A 20,471-nucleotide genomic window follows, 5' to 3' on the forward strand; every position below is an offset into this window, starting at 1 on the left:
CCGCCTCGGCCTCCCAAAGTGCTGGGATTACAGGCTTGAGCCACCGCGCCCGGCCTCCTCAAATAATTTTTAAGGGTGTAAAGGGGTTCTAAGACGTAAAAGTTTGAGAACTGCTGTTATAAATGAGCCTTACTCGAGATCTTTAAAATAATTTTTAATATCAATTCCTGAAAGTGGAATTGCTGGGTCATTTAAAAAAAATGTTTAGTTTTAAGGCTTTTAACTACTTTGCCAAATTCCTACCCAGAAGGCTGATACTCACATCATAACTAAATGAGATCTTTCACCAGAACATTAAATCTTTCAAAGTACATGGACAAAATATTATTGAGATTTACTGATTAGCAGACTGAATAAGATAAAGGCAGATAGATTTTGGCTCCTGACGCTTTTCAAAATGATAAAGTATTCTTGGAAATGTTTTGAAGACCAAATGTTGAATGTCAGCTATGATTAGTCTTACACAAGATGGTCATAAAATTAAACTGCTGTTTGAGTTATTCAGAAACAAAAGAATGGTTCATTAAAAGAAATCCTGACCTATCTTTGTTTCTCAAAAGGATCTGTTTTTTTTTTGTTTGTTTGTTTGTTTTCCTTTTGAGACAGGGTCCTTCTCTGTCACCCAGGCTGGAGTGCAGTGGTATAAACATGGCTTATTGCCTCCTTGACCTCCTGGGCTCAAGCAATCCTCCCACCTCAGTCTCCTGAGTAGCTGGGATTATAGGCATGCACCACCATGCCCCAGCTAAGAAAAAAAAAAAATTCTTTTTAGAAATGGGGTTTCTGGGTATGTTGCCTAGGCTGGTCTTGCATTCCTGGCCTCAAGAGATTCTCCTGCCTTGGCCTCCCAAAGTGCTGGGATTACAGACGTGAGCCACAGCACCTGGCTCAAATTGACTTTTAAAATAAATTTATATACGTTCCACATAGGTAATTGAAGTCAGTTTTCTAGGCTTTGTTTTCTAAGTTACCTGACACTCCTTTCATCACTGACTTTAGTCCTCAGTTTCTGCAGTACATAGTCCACAAGTTCAGTCTCCAGCACGCGCTTCTCTGTTTGCCTTTCCTTCTCGAAAGACTTAACCTTAAAAAGAATGAAACAGATCCATCACTTGGAGGTTTTTGAACCCAGAAGAGTGGCTCAGAGCACCACAGTAAGACTACTAAATCAACAGTTTGGGTCAGTGGTTCTTAACAAGGGGCAATTTTGCTCCTCAGGCGACATTTGGCAATGTCTGGTGACATTTTTGGGTGGTGCAACTGGCATGTAGTGGGTAGTGGTCAAAGATGCTGTTATCGCACAGAACAGCCCCTACAACAAAGAATTATATGGCCCAAAATGCGAACAGTGCTGCTGTTGAGAAACCCTGGTCTGGACTAGTTTATCATGGATGATAGAATTTTTTTATTTTAAAGTCCAAGATGAATGGGCTCTTATTTCATGGGATTCATTCTCATCTTCCCCTTTAAACATCCTCTGGTCAGCCACCAGGGTTTCTCAGATCTTGGCTTTATCTGCTACTCCTTCCTCCCCTTTCTAAACCCAAGTCTGTCATCCCACCTTTATGGCCTCTGCCCCTTCATCTGTACTCCCCTGGTCAGCACCCAACCTTGTCCTAGGCTAGTTTGATATTCTTTACAATGCTATCACTGTATTCAGTTTCCCCCTCACTCTGTTCCATGCTACACATCCCTGCAGATTAATTTTTCTGAAATACAACTTTGATGTCTCCTGTTCAAAACATTGAGGGCCACCCTATTAACTACTAAATAAAAACCAGATTCCAGAGCATTCGGGCTCTCCATGATGTAGCTATAACACATTTTCTGCTGCTGATCCATCAGTCTCACCCAAAATAGACTACTCAGGGTAGAACCAGAATGGTTCTCTGCTGGCCTGCCTCTACTGTTGGGACAACTACTAAAAGAACTACCATTGCCTTTGTGGTTTCCTCTTAGAAGGCCCTTCCAGGACCTATCTATATCCTATGCATCCTTGAGGGCAGGATAAATCCCACCACCCTCCTGAGGGCTTCACTGCTGCCTCTTATGTAATCTCCCAGCCCGAGGAACCCTCTGGAGAACTTTATCTGTAGGACTCAAGGCATTTAGCATTTTGAGCTCACAGTCATGCACAAATGTCGCATGTTCCTTACCAGATTACAGAATCCCTGACAGCAGGAGCTGTGGCTTAAATGTTCCCATATCCTCGATGACCCCAAGTTCAATCCCTTTTACATTGTGAATGTTGAAAATACGTTTGCTGAACGGATAAATGAAGTGATGTCTTGCTTTTCAAATATGAAAATGATGCTACTGGCTGGGTACAGCGGCTTATACCTCTAATCCGAGCACTTTGGGAGGCTGAGGTGGGCAGATCGCCTGAGCCTAGGAGTTCAAGACTAGCCTGGGCAACATGGAAAGACCCTGTCTCTACTAAAAATACAACAAATCAGACAGTCATGGTGGCACGTGCCTGTAGTCCCAGCTACTCAGAAGGCTGAGATGGGAGGATCACTTGGTCCTGAGAGACAGGTTGCAGTGAGCTGAGATCATGCCACTGCACTCCAACATGGGTACAGAGTAAGACCCTATCTCAAAAAACAAACCAAAAGGCAGGATTGTCAGAATTAAAAAAAAAAAAAAAAAAAAGGGAAAACTCAACCTAGTGACTATGTATAAGAAACTGGCTTTAAATATAAAGACAGAAAAGTTATCCAGAGGCAGTGGCACACACCTGTGTCACAGCTTCAGGCTGAGGTGGGAAGATCACTTGAGCCCAGGAGTTCAAGGCCAGCCTGGACAACACAGTGAGACTCCATCTCTTAAAAAAAAAAAAAAAAAGTTTAAAAATAAAACGATGGAGAAAGGTAGTGATGTAAACACTAACCAAAGATTTCTGAACAAGAAATATTAACAAGGATGAGGTATATTTTATAATGATGAGGACAATTCATCAAGAAGATATAAAATCTTAAAGCCAGGCATGGAGGCTGAAGCCTGTAATCCCAGCACTTTGGGTGGCCAAGGTGGGTGGATCACAAGGTCAAGAGATCGAGACCATCCTGGCCAACATGGTGAAACCCTGCTCTACCAAAAATACAAAAATTAGCTGGGCATGGTGGTGTGCGCTTGTAGTCCCAGCTACTCGGGAGGCTGAGGCAGGAAAATTGCTTGAACCTGGGAGGCGGAGATTGCAGTGAGCCAAGATCGCGCCACTGTACTCCAGCCTGGCGCCTGACGACAGAGTGAGACTGTCTCAAAAAAAAAAAAAAAAAAAAAAAGAAAAACCTAAACATGTAGAATAACAAAATTTCAAATTTTTTTCTGTAAAGGGCCAGATAGGAAATGTTTTAAGCTTTGTGGGCCATACATAGTTTGAGTCACACACACTCCTTTTTTTATAGTTGTTTTTTAACAAAGAATGTAAAAATTTCTAGTTCACAGACATATAAAAAGCAGGCTATGGGCTGAATTTGGTCTAAGCCATAATTTGTCAATTCTTCATCTAATGTTCTGCCTGAGGAAACTGAAAAAGAATAAATTCTAAATAAGCAGAAGGAAGAAAATAGTAACAATAAGTGGAGATCAATAAAGTAGAAAACGTGAACAAAGAAAAACTGAGAAAAATGACACCAAAAGCTGGCTCTTTGAAAGACAAAAATTGATCAATCTCTAGACAGGCTGATTAGGAAAAAAAGAGGTAAGACACAAATTACCCCTGTCAGGTCTGAAGGAAGGGGCATCATGCAGATCCTAGGGACACTGAAATAGTAACAAGGGAATATTTGAAAACTTAGACGAAATGGAAAAATTCTGGGAAAAATATAAACTACCAAAGCTGCCTCTAGAAGAAAGAAGTAACCAGAATAGCTCTATATGTAGAAATAGTTGAGGCTGGACTTCTAACACCGATTGAAAACAGTATCTTACAGAAAACAGAAGAGAACACTCTCCAACTCATTTTATCAGGCCAACATTACCCTGATATCAAAACCACATGAAGATATTAGAAGAGAAAAATATTCCTTTTTTTTTTTTTTTTTTTGAGACGGAGTTTCGCTCTTGTTACCCAGGCTGGAGTGCAATGGCGCGATCTCGGCTCACTGCAACCTCCGCCTCCCGGGTTCAGGCAATTCTCCTGCCTCAGCCTCCTGAGTAGCTGGGATTACAGGCACACACCACCATGCCCAGCTAATTTTTTTGTAGTTTTAGTAGAGACGGGGTTTCACCATGTTGACCAGGATGGTCTCGATCTCTTGACCTCGTGATCCACCCGCCTTGGCCTCCCAAAGTGCTGGGATTACAGGCATGAGCCACCACGCCCGGCCCCGAGAAAAATATTCTTAAAAATTTTTTTCCCTTTAAAATAATTATAAATAAAAATAATGAGATGGTATATTTATGAACACTTTGTTGAATACAAAAAAGTAAAATTAGTTACAAAGCAGTCAGAGGATATGATCAGCAGATATCAACTTATTTCCTTAGATATAAAAAGAGAACAAGAGGAAAAAAGTAGGAAAAAACCACAGCCAGTTTTTTTGTTCATTTGTTTGCTTTTTAAGGCCGTAAAGAAGGTGGACTCTCTTCCTTATTTTATACACATTTTTACTGTAAGAAGCCAAACAATGGAAACGGGGAGCAGAGTGATTTCCAGCCATCTACACGGCCCAGGCCTCCGTGTGAAGGTAGGGGCTCCACAGTTAACACTGGACTATTGAACTGTAAAACATCTCCGACATCTTTACCTTGACATGGCTTCCTTCTTTATCGGAAACAAGAGCCACATAGGTGATTTCATGATGTCTGCAGTACTCTTGTAATTCCTCTTGGGACTGAAAGAAACAAACACAGTGTAGAAAATAAACACAGAGCACCTGAAACAGTTTCAAGTAATTAAGGAGAATAAAAATACTGTTTCCAATCATATTCTCAATGTGAATTACTAAATATCCTGACTTCAGGGGATATAACTATTAAGTAGGAAGTGCACAGAATTCAAGGGATGAACAAGGCCTCTCTTGCCTTCCTTACCTTCATGATTGTTCTAAGGGGCCATGAATAATCAGTCAGTAGAGGTTTTCAAAAGCTTCAAGACTTAAAGATGACAAAAATTATACAACACACACACACACACACACACACACACAGAAAAAGCATCTGAGGAAAATGAAGAAAACAAAGGAAATAAGGGAAGGTGAAAGCAGAAGTGAAGAAACAAACCAGGGCGGGGCAGAGAAGCCTGCGGGGATGCCACAGTGCAGGACTGAGGTCACTGGCCACTGGGCTTAGATTTTACTGCAGGACAGAACACTTCTCTAATGATTTCTGAAACAAGTGAACTAGAAGAGGACATTGCTCTGTCAAACGATTAAAATTGTAGCTCAGTACACTTCTGATAAGAATTTTAACACAACACACACGTGAGTAAACAGCAACTTCAGAAGCCTCCCGGCAGATGATGTGAACAGAGCAGGTGGGAGGTTGGTGGGTCTGTGTCCCTGTTCATCACCATGCTCTGGGGTACCTTTAATGTGGGTGAATGTGGGTACAACCTGAATGATCTCCTGGGAGTGCACCCCTTCTGTGATCTGCTTATACCCCCCTTTCCAAAGGGCAGGCATGTGTCCTGGGTGCCACTTTTCACACCTCTACACCCATGGCAAGTGTCAGGCCAAAACGCACTAAGCACAGAATGCCTTCACAAGTGTGGCAGGCTGGAGGACAGTCCTGCAAAGATGTCCATATCCTCATTCCTAGAACCTTTGAGTGATCACCCAGGATTATCTGGGTGGACCCAATGTAATCACAGTGTGCCTGTATGAGGGGGCTGGACTGACCAGAGTTAGAAATAGATACAGGTATTGATCGACTTACGACCTATGCAACTTACGACCATTCAACTTTACGACCACGATCGCTAGCCACGACTGCTCCGTGTCTGGCAGCGCAAACGTTGTCCAGCTGCACATACAACAGTGCGGACCAGCTTCCGGCAGCACTACCATCTCTGCATGCATATAGCCTACTCAACTTACGACCAAATCGTGTTACGACCGGTCTGTCGGAACCTATCGTGGTCGTTAAGTCGAGCACTAGCTGTATAAGAACAGAAGCACAGGTCAGAGATAAAGGAGGTGCTTTACTGCTGAGTGTGATGATGAAGGAAGAGGCCATGAGCCAAGGAATGCAGGAGGTCTCTTGGAGCCAGAAAAGTCAATGACACAGATTCTCACCTAGAGCTTCCAGAGGAGCCAGCCCTGTTAAATTTAACCCAAACAGCTTTTGGTCTTCTGACTTCCAGAAATGTAAGATAATAATTATGTGTTTAAGCCACAAGTTTGTGGTAATTGGTTACTGCAGCAATCAGAAGCTAACACAGGAGGCAACTTGAATTACAGAGATAAACAGAGTGTGACAGTCTAAAGGCACAGAGGATATTTGCCATGAAACCCATAGCTATTTGCACTTCACTCACAGGTGCTTTTTGACCTATTACCTGTGACCAGTCGTACATGATTTCTGCTGTGATGCCTGCTGTCCAGAGTTTCTGGGTTAGGTTGATGGCCCTGGACATAGACATCTGGCCAACACTTACAACCAGGAGGTCACAAGAGCTTATTGTAACCTGGATCAGAAACAGAAGGGTTACACTTAGAGGAGCAAGACTGTAGGCATGCAAGTGAGACCAGTACCAGCAGCAGAGGCAGCACTCATGGGAAGATAGGCATTCTTGAAATTCCGTACAGAAATGCAGTGTGCCGAAGGCTTTGGTTCAAAACAACATTGTTAAAAAAAAAAGACATAGTCAAAAAACTTTTTTTTTTTTGAGACAGAGCCTCACTGTGTCACCTAGGCTGGAGTATAGTGGCACAATCTTGGCTCACTGCAACCTCCGCCTCCTGGATTTAAACAATTCTCCTGCCTCAGACTCCCAAGTGGCTGGGATTACAGGCGTGCACCATCATGCCTGGCTTTTATTTATTTATTTATGGCACTGAGGGAATTTTTTTTCTTTTTTCTTTTTTTTTTGTATTTTTAGTGGAGATCATGTTTTGCCATGTTGGCTGGTCTTGAACTTCTGACCTCAAGTGATCCACCTGCCTAAGCCTTACTGGGATACAGCTGGGATTACAAGCATGAGTCACCATGCTCTACCATAGTGAAAAAAAATACCTGTTATATTAGTCTTTCAAGACAGAAATTATTTCAACTACCCTGAGCCATCCGGATATTATTATTTTTCTCTGGGAAAACTAATCTTTCCTGAAACATAAGGAGGAATTTCTAGCTTTGTAGACCACAGGATTGGACTGGATTGGATTGCCCTGCCCTTGCCTACCCTTTCTTCCCCTTCCCTTCGCTTCCCCTTACCCTGCCCTTTCCCTGACCTTCCCTCCCTTCCCTTCTTCTTCCCCCTTCCTTTCCTTTTCTCCTCTCTTCTGTTTTTTGGTTCTTTTCTGACAGGGTCTGGCTCTGTTGCCCAAGCTGAGTGCAAATGGCATGATTTTAGCTCACTGCAACTTCCCCCTCCTGGGTTCAAGCAATTCTCTCACATCAGCCTCCTGAGTAGCTAGAACTACAGGTGCGTGTCTAATTAACCATGCCCAGCGAATTTTTTGTATTTTTCGGTAGAGATGGGATTTTGCTATGTTGCTCAGGCTAGTCTTGAACTCCTGGGCTCAAGCGATTTGCCTACCTCGGCCTTCCAAAATGCTGGGATTACAGGCGGGAGCCACCATGCCCGGCCTGAACAAGAGGTTTCAATAAGAATCTGTTAATAACTATAACATCTCACATTTATATGGTACATTACAGATAAGGAAAGTGAGGCTAGGGAAGGATGAATTAATTGTCTAAGGCAGAAGTCTCTGACCTTTTTGGCACCAGGGACGATTTCATGGAAGAAAATTTTTCCATGGATGGTGTGGGGGTGGGGAGGGCATGCTTTTGGGATAAAACTGTTCCATCTCAGATCATCAGGCATTAGTTAGATTTTGATAAGGAGTGTGCAGTCTAGATCTCTTGCATGCGCCATTCACAACAAGGTTCATGCTCCTATGGAATCTAATGCTGCCACTGATATGACAGAAGGTGGAGCTCAGGTGGTAATGCTTGCTTGCCTGCTGCTCACATCCTGCTGTGCGGCCCAGTTCCTAACACAGATGGGTACCACTACTGCCTGGGGGTTGGGGACCCCTGGTCTGAGGTCACCTAGCTAGAAAACATGATAAGGACTGAAATGCAGGGACTGACATCAAGTCTTAGGCTTGTCTATCATATTAAAGGTAAGTTTCAAAACCTTGGGTCTATAACTTCCACATATGAAGCCCTATGTAAATGACTGCAAAAGGCAAATCATACTTTTAGAAATGAAAGACATCGTAAAGCATGCTGGAAAGCCAAGCCAGAACTTACACGTTCTTCCATGTTGAGGACAGCAGCAGATATCTTGTCTATAGCTATGCTGACCCCAATGGCAGTGGGAACTGGCCCCAGAGCTTGTGGCCCTCTAAACTGGGGAATCTATGGAGAGACACAAACAGTTACGGTTATGAAATAGCAAAGAAACTGCGATTACAGGGAAAACAATGATTAAAGAGTCAGCACTGTCAGCAGCTTATCATCAAAGAGTTCAACAAAAAGAAATGTGTGTATGTGTGTGTGTGTGTAAAAGAGAAGCAGCAAACTTAGGAAAATATTAACACATGTTGCATCTAACTTTGCACTGTTCAATATGGCAGCCACTAGTCACAAGTGACGCGAACATCTGAAATATGGCTAATCCAAATTGACACAAGCTGTACATGTAAGACATATACTAGCTGCAAAGACTTTGAAAAAAATGTAAAATGGCTCATTAATAATTTTTAGAAGTTTGAGTACATGTTGAAGTAATATTTTGGATATACTAGGTTAAATACATTATAAAATTAATACCAAATTAATACCACTTGCCTCTTTTTACTTAATGTTACTAAATAATTTAAAATTACAGGTCAGGTGTGGTGGCTCACATCTGTAATCCCAGTGCTTTGAAAATGCCAAGGCAGGAGGACTCTTGCAGCCAGGAGTTTGAGATCAGCCTGGGCAAAAATGTCCCATAACCTCATGGACATTTGTGTCACTTGGGTCATAAAAGGAGAGATAAAAGAGGGCAAGACTGAAAAAAAAAAATTCAAAGAAATAAAGCCTGAAAAAAATCCCCCAAATTCACAAAAGACATAAACCTACAGATTTAAGAAGCTAAGTAAACCCTAAACAGGATAAATCCAAAGAAATGCATGCCAAGACACATCATAATTTAACTTGAAACTGAAGACAAAGAAAAAAAAATACTTAAAGCATCAAGTGAAAATACCTTTCCTATAGGGGAAAAGTAATTCAAATAACAGTGAATTTCACATCAGAAACCAGAAATTTGGGATAAATACAATAGACTTCCTTTTCCCCTTGTTTTTCTAATTATGTTTAACAGTAAAGCAAAACAAAACAAAACAAAACCTGTTTGATGTGGATCTCAGTGTATTAGAGGAAATATTTAACACAATTATATTATAAATGGGGCATGCGGTAGAGACATAAAGGGAGGTAAAGTTTCTACATTTTATTTGAACTGATAAGATATTGATACCCATAAATCTTTGAGGTGACAGAATAGTTCTGTATCTTGATTGTGGTGGTGGTTATGGGAATGTACACCTGATAAAATGGAAAAGAACAAAGCACATACATTGAACAAATGTCAATTTCATGGTTTTGATATTTTACTATACTTATGCGAGGGTGAGTGCAGTGTGGCTCACGCCTGTAATCCCAACACTCAGGGAGGCTGAGGTGGGTAACTGCTTGAGCTCAGGAGTTTGAGACCAGCCTGGGAAACATGGTGAAACCTTGTCCCTACTGAAAATACAAAAAAATTAGCTGGGTGTGGTGGTGCATGCCTGCAGTCCCAGCTACTCGGGAGGCTGAGGTGAGAGAATCACTTAAGCCCAGGGAGGTTGAGGCTGCAGTGAACCAAGATTGCACCACTGCACTCCAGCCTGGGTGACAGAGCACGGACCTGTCTGCAAAATATGTTTGTGTGTGTATGTGTGTGTGTGTGTGTGTGTGTGTGTGTGTGTACACAGAAACAGAGTAAAGGGTATATTAGGCCACTCTATTATCTTTGCAACTATCCTGCAAAATAATATAAGTTTAAACAACTACAGTTTTCTGGTCCCGGTCGCAGAAGCAGGATGACGAAGGGAACGTCATCGTTTGGGAAGCGTCGTAATAAGACGCACACGTTGTGCCGCCGCTGTGGCTCTAAGGCCTACCACCTTTAGAAGTCGACCTGCGGCAAATGTAGCTACCCCGCCAAGCACAAGAGAACGTATAACTGGGGTGCCACGGCTAAAAGACGAAATACCACCAGGACTGGTCGAATGAGGCACCTAAAAATTGTATACCGCAGATTCAGGCATGGATTCCGTGAAGGAACAACACCTAAACCCAAGAGGGCAGCTGTTGCGGCATCCAGTTCATCTTAAGAATTTCACCGATTAGTCACGCAATAAATGTTCTGTTTTTTAAAAAAAAAAACAAAAAACAAACAAAAAAACAACTACAAATGTGGTTCACATTATACTTCTATTTCTAGATGAAAGATATATTAATAGAAGTATCCAATTATATTACTGGTTCAAATTTTTGGTGTGTGTTTGAAAATTTCAAAGTAACAAGTTGAGAATAAATAAGATAAAGTCAGAATAAATAAATAAAGGGCAAGCCCTCACCAGCAGGTCATATCTGCCACCAGCTGCAAGGATTTCAGGTACAGCCCTTTGCCTTCGTTTGATGAATGCCACAAACTGGAAGATGATTCCATTATGCTGCTGCACCTTGTAAACCAAGCCCAAATTGATCAAGACCTATAACAAGAGATGCCACACAAACGTTGTCAGTGGTTTGAAATTTAGAATGTGGAATACAGCGCTGAAAATGGTGTTTCCCATGAATAGCATCAGAACAATACAAAATATTCAGTAAGGTCTGGCACAAAGTCTGTTTATCCACAGCCTGACAAGTAAAATAAATTCTCTTCTCTTTAAGAATAACGACCTCTCTGACCATCCCCTCAAAAAAAAAAAAAAAAAAAGAATAACAACCTCTCTGAGGCTAACACAGTAAGAATTGCTTCATGCTTCATGACAGGGACAGTGGCACTTGCAAAGAAATCCTGTTTTAAGCCAAAATTATTATTAAATATCAAATGCTCCGAAACACAGAAAGCAGGTTTTCTGGATAAATAAAATACTAACTAGCATTAGTGAAATGAAACCCATTTCCTCCCTGTGCTATTATTAATGCTTCACATTTGTACTGCCAGTATCAAACAGTTGCCAAACCTGTAACTTGATGCCGAGTTTCTTCAACAGTCCAACAACTTCCTCTAGGTCTTTTAAGCCATACTTCACCAACTGTGCAATACCTGTTTTCTGCTTTATTAATGAATTTATTGTTGGCATTAGATCTTGCAAATCTCCCTTCTGTTCAATAAACTTGTAGAGTCGACACAGCTGGAAAGTAAAGGGGCAGAGTTAGCTTCTCATCCATGGCAGGGGAAGACTCCCTTTGCATCGACTGTGCACCTGCAGGAGCAGGAGCAGGAGCACATGGGACCATACAATTATCTTTGTGGTCAAAGATTATTTTAGTCTTTGCCACAGTCCTGACCAAGGATTTTCCTTTTCCAACAGCTCTAAAGCACCTTGCAAGAGTGCTTTAAACACATACTCATGTTTCACTTTTATTCAGACACATATACTCACACTTAATGCTGACCTCAGCAGACCTTGGCACTAGTAGAGCTTCCATTATCTGTTTTCAGGCCAGCATTTTTCATCTTTACCTTTCTCATTCTCATGAATTCCTGTTACTGCAGGCATAGATATGGCGGGGACAGGAAGGCAGAATCTGACTTGTTTTAATAAATAATCAGGCCGGGCGCAGTGGCTCAAGCCTGTAATCCCAGCACTTTGGGAGGCCGAGGTGGGTGGATCACGAGGTCAAGAGATCGAGACCATCCTGGCCAACATGGTGAAACCCTGTCTCTACTAAAAATACAAAAAATTAGCTGGGCATGGTGGCGCGTGCCTGTAATCCCAGCTACTCAGGAGGCTGAGGCAGAAGAATTGCCTGAACCCAGGAGGCGGAGGTTGCGGTGAGCCGAGATCGCGCCATTGCACTCCAGCCTGGGTAACACGAGTGAAACTCCGTTTCAAAAATAAATAAATAAATAAATAAATAATCAGCTAGAAATTCCCTTCCTCGGCTTGAATCTTTCCTGTTTGCAGTCTTGAGATGTCTTCCCTGCGGGCAGCCTCCTGATCCTCATTTCCCTCTCCTCCCACCTGGATGCCAGATCCTGGCTCTCATCAGCTGTACTCATCATCTGCCCCAGAAGAAGGCAGTGGCTAGAGATGATTGATTTCACAGTCCCTGGTACTTAGCAGGAGTAAGAGGAAACAACCATAGTCATAAAGCCAGAAAGAAAACTCCCAGGAGATAAAGTAGAAATTTTTAAGAAACAAAATTATAGCCATTTTAAGACTGTAGGCAAGTAGAATGTAGCTCATCCGTAAATGGGCACATAAAACTAAGGGCTGAATGAAGGTTCAGCCTGACATAGCTTAACCTTATAGTTAATCATAAATCACTTAAAATTTTTAAAAATCCAGAAAATGTTAAAACCTCCTGTAATCTTGACACGGTTTGGCCGTGTGCCCACTCAGATCTCATCTTGAATTATAGTTCCACAATTCCCATGTGTCATGGGAGGGACCCAGTGGGAGGTAACTGAATCAGGGGGGCAGGTCCTTCCCATGCTAGTCTCGTGACAGTGAATAAGTCTTACAAGAGCTGATAGTTTCATAAAGAAGAGTTTCCCTGGACAAGTTCTCTTTTTGCCTGCTGCCAACCATATAAATAAGATGTGACTTGCTCCTTCTTGCTTTCCACCATGATTGTGAGGCCTCCTCAGTCACATAGAACTGTGTGTTCATTAAACCTCTTTCCTTTATAAATTACCCAGTCTTGGGTATGTCTTTATTGGCAGCAGGAGAACAGACTAATAAAGTAAACTGGTACAGGTAGAGTGGGCACTGCTGTAAAGATACCAAAAAATGTGGAAGTGCCTTTGGAACTGGATAATAGGCAGAGGCTGGAACAGTTTGGAGGGCTTAGAAGAAGACGGGAAAATGTGGGAAGGTTTGAAACTTATTGAATGGCTTTGACCAAAATGCTGATAATGATAGGGTCAATGAAATCCAGGCTGAGGTGGTTTCATATGAAGATGAGGAACTTATTGGAAACTGAAGTAAAAGTGATTCTTGCTATGTTTTAGAGAAGAGACTGGCGCCATTTCACCCCTACCCTAGAGATTTTTGGAACTCTGAACTTGAGGGAGATGATTTTGGATAACTGGCAGAAGAAATTTCTCAGCAGCAAAGCATCAAGGGGTGACGTGGGTGCTGTTAAAATAATTCAGTTTTAAAAGGAAAACAGAGCCTAAAAGTTCAGAGAATTTATAGCCTGACAATGAGACAGAAAAGAAAAATCCATTTTCTGAGGAGAAATTCAAGCCAGCTGCAGAAATTTGCATAAGTGATGAGGACCCAGATGTTAATCACTGAAACAATGGGGAAAATGTCTCCAGGGCATATCAGAGGTCTTCATGGCAGGCCCTCCCATCACAGTCCTGGAGGCCTAGAAGGAAAAGATGGTCTTGTGGGCTGGGCCCAGGGCCCTGCCTTCTCTGTGCAGCCTAGGGACTTGGTGCCCTGTGTCTAAACTGCTCTGCTGATAGCTAAAAGGGGCCAAGGTATAGCTCAGGCTTTTGCTTCAGAGGGTGCAAGCCCCAAGCCTTGGCAGCTTCCATGTGGTGTTGAGCTTGCGGGTGCACAGAAAACAAGAATTGAGGTTTAGGAACCTACACCTAGATTTCAGAGGATGTATGAAAACGCCTGGATGCCCAGGCAGAAGTTTGCTGCAGGGTGGGGACCTCATGGAGAACCTTTGCTACGGCAGTGCAGAAAGGAAATGTGGGGTTGCAGCACCCACAGAATCCTTACTAAATGGCAGCTCATGAAAGCAGCTGGGAGGGAGCCTGTACTCTGCAAAGCCAAAGGGGTGAAGCTGCCCAAGGCCACGGGAACCTAAACCTTGCATCAGCATCACCTGGCTGTGACACATGGAATCAAAGGAGATCATTTTGGAGTTTTAATATTTGACTGCACCATCGGATTTTGGACTTGCATGGAGCTTTCAGCTTCTTTGTTTCGGCCAATTTCTCCCATTTGGAATGTGTGTTTTTATCCAATGCCTATACCCTCATTGTATCCAGGAAGTAACTAACTTGCTTTCGATTTTACAGGCTTATAGGTGGAAGGGACTTGCCTTGTCTCAGATGAGACTTTGGACTGTGGACTTTTGAGTTAATGCTGAAATGAGTTAAGACTGTGGGGGACAGTCAGGAAGGTGACTGGTTTTGAAATGTGAGGACATGAGATTTGGGAGGGGCCATGGGTGGAATGATATGGTTTGGCTGTGTCCCCACCCAAATTTAATCTTGAATTGTAGCTCCCACAATTCCCTTGTGTCATGGGAGGGACCCAGTGGGAGGTAACTGAATCACAGGGGCAGGTCCTTCCCATGCTGGTCTCATGATAGTGAATAAGTCTCATGACATCTGATGGTTTTATAAAGAGGAGTTTCCCTGCACAAGTTCTCTCTTTGCCTGCTGCCATCCATGTAAGATGTGAATTGCTCCTCCTTGCCTTCCACCATCCATGTAAGATGTGAATTGCTCCTCCTTGCCTCCCCAGCCATGTGGAACTGTGAGTTCATTAAACCTCTTTCCTGTATAAATTACCCACTCTTGGGTATGTCTTTATTAGCACTGTGAGAATGGACTAATACACATCTGCTTATTATATTAAAGATAAAAACTTTGGCTGGGTGCAATGTGTCCTACCTGCAATCCCTCTATAAAAAAGAAAAAAAAATTAGCTGGGAGGCAGAGGAAGAAAGCATGAGGTTCCAGTGAACTGTGATTGTGCCACTGTACTCTATAGCCTGCATGACAGAGCAAGACCCTGTCTCAAAAAAATTAAAAATTTTTTTTTTTTTTTTTTTTGAGATGGAGTTTCCCTCTTGTTACCCAGGCTGGAGTGCAATGGTGCGATCTCGGCTCACCGCAACCTCCGCCTCCCGGGTTCAGGCAATTCTCCTGCCCCAGCCTCCTGAGTCGCTGGGATTACAGGCATGTGCCACCATGCCCAGCTAATTTTTTGTATTTTTAGTAGAGACGGGGTTTCACCATGTTGACCAGGATGGTCTTGATCTCTTGACCTCGTGATCCACCCGCCTCGGCCTCCCAAAGTGCTGGGATTACAGGCTTGAGCCACCGCGCCCGGCAAAAATTAAAAATTTAAATTTAAAATCATACCTGTGATTTAAAATTTTTTAAAGAAAATAAAAATGATTTCTTCTCTATAAATCTGAACATTAAATTATCCCAATAACGAACTACCAGAAGCACTGGAGTCAGTATCTCCAGATTTTGATCCTCATCCTGTCGTCAGTAACTCCATGTGACTCAGGACAAATCACAACATCTCTCTGGGCTACAGGTATCTCATTTGTGAAATAAGAGGACTGCGTCAGATATGTGAAACTCTTTGGCAATATTTGTACTCTCCTTCCTAATACCCTTATAATCCATTTTAAAATATTCAAAGTACCGAATGCCTTTATTAGATACTATTTTTCTGTTTTAAAATGAATCAAACACATGTCTAATTAATGCTCAGCATCATCAAATAACCAGTGGTTAGAGACTTCACAGAAAGAAAAGAAGTTGGCATGTGAACAACCAATGTGGCTATTATGTTCAAATGTGTATTTGCAAGACTTTCTTAAAAAAAAAAAAAAAAAAACACTTTATGAAATGTGACGTTAGTTCAAATAACCTTTGGGTTTCAAACTTTGGGTATATTATAGAATCACTGAACTGGGCCGTCTCATGCAGATTCTCTGTCTATATACACAGGGGACTATTTCTGCAAATAGGTGTGCTGTGCACATGTTCAGATGATATCTAAGTACTGTATACTATTCTTCATATTTGGATATTTTGATGTTGGGTTACTTTGCATATCATTAATATCTCCTCTTATCTTAAATATTTAAGATTTAACTGGCTTACTTTTCTGAACTCCTAGTGCTATGTTTACTTTACCTACCTGCAAATGGGTGATTTATTTAAACTGTGGTTTCTGTGTGTCCTGTGAAAGTTGTTTTACAGAGTTGAGGGCACATACATGCTATGCATACCCCCTTGTGGCTTTTTAAAGGCCAATATGAACTAAGAAGCTGAATGCAGTCTACGGACTCCTCAACTTACTCCTCTTTCTATCCCTGCCACTGTGCCTGCCACACTGTAGGTGTCTGAAAGATTGACTCTGCCTGCCCTGTGTACAATCATATTTTAATCTATCTCATATGTGAATTTTGCTGGTCAACACGAGATCATATAACTTAGTGTCAGACAAGGGGCTAGAAGGGTTGTGGGAAATTAAAGAAAACAACTTTTCTTATTTAAATATTCAGGAAAATGTAAAAATTCCTTATTGTTTTCTATTGTTCAGCTACTCACTTAAGTGTGGGTTACTGTACCAAAGCTCTGGGATCATTCTGACACCTATAGAGAGAATATGACCAACCCGTTTACTCCATAAGATTTCCCTTATTGATGATGGGATCAAATATAAGATTTTAGGATTAAGAGAGGTACCAGAAAAGCAAGAGCTTTATTTCAACTCTGAGGAGTTAGAAGACATGGAGGCAGCAGAAGGGTAGCTCCCCAGATGAATTTGCAGAACTCTGTGCCTCCTTCTAGTCCCGTATAATTTACTTCAAAAGAGGACAACTGGTATTAGGTCTGTTCAGCAGGAGGCTCTACCAGGCACAGCTCTATAAGGGGTATCAAAGAAAAGTATCTGCTGATCAAGAAAGAGCAGGATGATTACAGCACATCAAGAAGAAGCATGGAGAGACATTCTTTGATCACAGCATTCATTTCTCCCTTTTTCTAATCCCAGAGGTTGCCATGGTACCTAACACTCAAGGGAAAAACTGTATCTGCGAGGCGGTACGAAGTGCTGCTACCCTACTGCAGTGAGAATTTGGTGACATTTTCTGGTATCACAAAATTACACAGAAAGCTGTAATAATACCATTAGAAGGTACTTACACTATTAGAAGACAAAGACAGATTACAAAATTTAGCTTCCACTTCTCTCCTCGTCAGCTTCTCTGTCTAATGTGGAAGAAAAAGGTAACGATGAGAGTCGCCAGATCTGGCCCTGAACAAGACACCATTTCCAGGCTAATTCTGACAATTATAGCCTATATTTTGAACAAACTGCCCCTGATTGTACAGTTTAGACTTAATTCTGTAATTAGAAAGCATTTTCCCCCCAATTCATATAAAACCATAATTAACTTATTTTAAAATCTGAAAAGCCCTAACATAAAAGAATTAAAATGGGAAAGTTGTACTTGCTGAATGGTGAGGAAACCCAGATCTGGACAGGCTTAATGAGGGCATTTGTTTGGCAGGGAGGGAGTCATTTTGCTCTGGGCTCCCCTAACAAAGGCCAGGCTCTGAGTGTTTCATCCCATGCTGGCAAATATGCCGTAGGACATGAACCAGTAAAAGCTGAAGCCCTTCTGCACAATCCCTGGGATTTCTGCCAGTGTCCGACTGACATCATATTGCATCACTGACAAACAGCAGCAGAGCTTTAGGGGTAGGAAAGAACCACTAAGAAACAAGCAATAAAGTTTGGGCCATTGATGTGTACCTGCCAGATAAAAGACAAGCTAGTTAATCCTTTTGGTGTATAGAAACAATAAGCCAGCCCGGCGCGGTGGCTCACGCCTGTAATCCCAGCACTTTGGGAGGCTGAGGCGGGTGGATCACGAGGTCAAGAGATCAAGACCATCCTGGTCAACATGGTGAAACCCTGTCTCTACTAAAAATACAGAAAATTAGCTGGGCATGGTGGCACATGCCTGTAATCCCAGCTACTCAGGAGGCTGAGGCAGGCGAATTGCCTGAACCCAGGAGGCAGAGGTTTCTATGAGCCGAGATCGCGCCATTGCACTCCAGCCTGGGTAACAAGAGCGAAACTCTGTCTCTCAAAAAAAAAAAAAAAAAAAAACCCCAATAAGCCATTATGTAAGGACTTCCACTACTCTGTCTTAACCATAGACTTTCTGGTGCTGTTAGTCATTACATCTCCTAGATGCCTCTTATTCATTATGAAAACAAAACATAAAAAGATATTAGAAAATGTAAGCATTCATTTCCATCCTAGCATCATAATATAACATGAATCCATTTTTTCAACGCGTCCCCCTCCAGGCTCTGTACCTGCACACACACTATAAAGTAATGAATACTCTGATGAGACTAAATTAGCCTCTGTCCGTAGCCTCAGTCCCACAGGGACGAGGTGGTAAACGAGACCCCACCAGAGGTCGAAGCTGTTCTTCCCTAGTTCAATCAATGTAAATCTACACATGACTTTACTGATAAGCACAGACAGGCTGGAAGAATCAAGAGCAGGGCACACATTGTTAATTCTCAACATGAACAGTTGCTCTCTTGATCTCTGTGAAGAGCAGCACTGGTGTGAGAACGAGGTGAGTTCATCCATGAACGGAGCTCAGAACACTGCCTAGCTCACAGAGGGGGCTCAGTCAATGCTAACTATTTTTGAAATTATCATTGGCAAGCATCAGAACCAATTACTTAGTGATTTCTTGCCTTAATAAATAGGTTAGTGATGAACTTTACTATCTTACAAATTAAATAATTTGATCTTTTAAAATTAGAAGTTAGCCTTTTAAAAACATCCCAGAGGTTATTAGTAGCACAGGCCCCATGGAACAAAAGCTCAACCAATATTTGTTAACTGTTGATATAATTAAAAAGCCAATTGGTTCTTTCACTTTAGAGAAATGAGAGAAGGAAATAAGACTCCCAATTCAGTTTCATGGCTGCATCAGTAAAAAAGTTATCAGGAACTATTATTATTATCTTTCAACATCAAGGTATTATCTTTTAACATCACAAGTAATTAAATGCTTACCATAGCATCATACAGAATAATGTAGACTTGACTGAGTTTATCTTCTGGGATCCCACAGTGTAAGAGTATTGCTTTCAGTAACATGGTATGGTTCAAATAAATATTGTAATTTCTTTCCTGGGATACGAAGAAAAATTATTTTCATTATAAAAGCAATTATTGGTTTATGACCAAATCTGGAATCTTATCACTAATTTGTCATCCTAACACAATGGAAGGACTGAATTTAACATGTGGCCTCCTAGTTTATTTTTATTTTTTTACATACATTCTTTTTGTACTGTTATAGTCAGAGTATACTCTAACTTAACACTACATTATATACTTCCAAAATACTTGGACTGGCTGGGGTCATGGCTCACAGCTGTAATCCCAGCATTTTGGAAGGCCAAGGTTGGAGGAACCCTTGAGCCCAAGAGTTCAAGACCAGCCTGGGGAACATAGGGAAACCCCAACTCTACAAAAATTCAAAAATCAGCTGGGGTCACTGGGTCTACCTGCAGACCCAGCTATTCAAGAGGCTGAGGCGGGAGGATTGCTTGAGCCTGGGGGGTAGGGGCTGCAGTGAGCTGTGATAGCGCCACTGCACATCATCCTGGGAGACAGAGTGAGACACTGTCTCAAAAACAAAACAAAACAAAACAAAACAAAAACACAACTCTGACTGGTCTTGAGCTATGTTAAAATGCCCGAGAAAGTTGATTTCAAAGACAGAAGGATCTGGTCCAATAGTAATTGACTCGTAAGCACAGGCTGGCAGAGGAGTTATTGTTACTTTGTCCACACAAATCGATTAATGAGCATTCACAGAGTGGTGAGCCATGTACTGAGCTGGGTGCGACAGGGTATATGGCAAAGCGGACTCGTAGGCTCTGCCCTAAAAGCACACACTGTGCTTGGAGAAAACAACGAACATAACTCAGGGTAGTACGTGGATGTCTCAGATCAAGACTTGTGAGAGTTGAGAAGAAAAGGTGGCCAACTAATCAATGAGGGTACAGTCAGGCTTCCTGGGGAGAAAGGGCTCAAGCCATGGCTGGGCAAAGACTTTCCAGACAAGGGAACATTTGACCGACGGTGGCGGGAACGACAGGGCTTGCGTGTCGGGCGGGGGAGGGAAGCCTGAGAAGAATGGGCAGCAGTCCCCACCAGCTAGGCAGCATGCAAACTTGGTGGAAAGGGAAGCTGGGGAGTGAAGAGATCAGGTGTAGTATGGAGCCACTGAGGGTTCCAAACAGGGTATGAACAGGTGAAGAGCATCTTAGA

General features: G+C 42.1%; 1 protein-coding gene and 1 pseudogene across 7 annotated transcripts in view; one reads left to right on the top strand and one right to left on the bottom strand.

Moving 5' to 3' along the window:
• Positions 1-20,471, bottom strand: part of EIF2AK4 (eukaryotic translation initiation factor 2 alpha kinase 4) — a 113,245-nt gene that overhangs the window by 16,589 nt on the left and 76,185 nt on the right. For all 6 annotated transcript variants that reach the window (XR_004263738.1, XM_032261186.1, XM_032261189.1 and 3 more), the window contains 8 exons: positions 19,206-19,322; positions 17,300-17,365; positions 11,394-11,564; positions 10,782-10,916; positions 8,422-8,529; positions 6,503-6,631; positions 4,752-4,838; positions 972-1,084 (listed from right to left, as the gene is read on the bottom strand). Coding sequence is in view for 5 of the 6 variants with exons in the window: in XM_032261186.1 (XP_032117077.1) it covers positions 972-1,084; positions 4,752-4,838; positions 6,503-6,631; positions 8,422-8,529; positions 10,782-10,916; positions 11,394-11,564; positions 17,300-17,365; positions 19,206-19,322 (926 nt within the window). In the remaining variant the exon portion in view is untranslated. The remainder of the gene's footprint in view (positions 1-971; positions 1,085-4,751; positions 4,839-6,502; positions 6,632-8,421; positions 8,530-10,781; positions 10,917-11,393; positions 11,565-17,299; positions 17,366-19,205; positions 19,323-20,471) is intronic.
• LOC116538678 lies at positions 10,190-10,575 on the top strand (annotated as a pseudogene). The gene has a single exon (XR_004263740.1). The product of XR_004263740.1 is annotated as a 60S ribosomal protein L37 pseudogene (transcript).

The sequence above is a fragment of the Sapajus apella genome, unplaced genomic scaffold, assembly GCF_009761245.1.
Source record: "Sapajus apella isolate SASKATOON/1434 unplaced genomic scaffold, GSC_monkey_1.0 scaffold122, whole genome shotgun sequence".
NCBI classification, from domain to species: domain Eukaryota; kingdom Metazoa; phylum Chordata; class Mammalia; order Primates; family Cebidae; genus Sapajus; species Sapajus apella.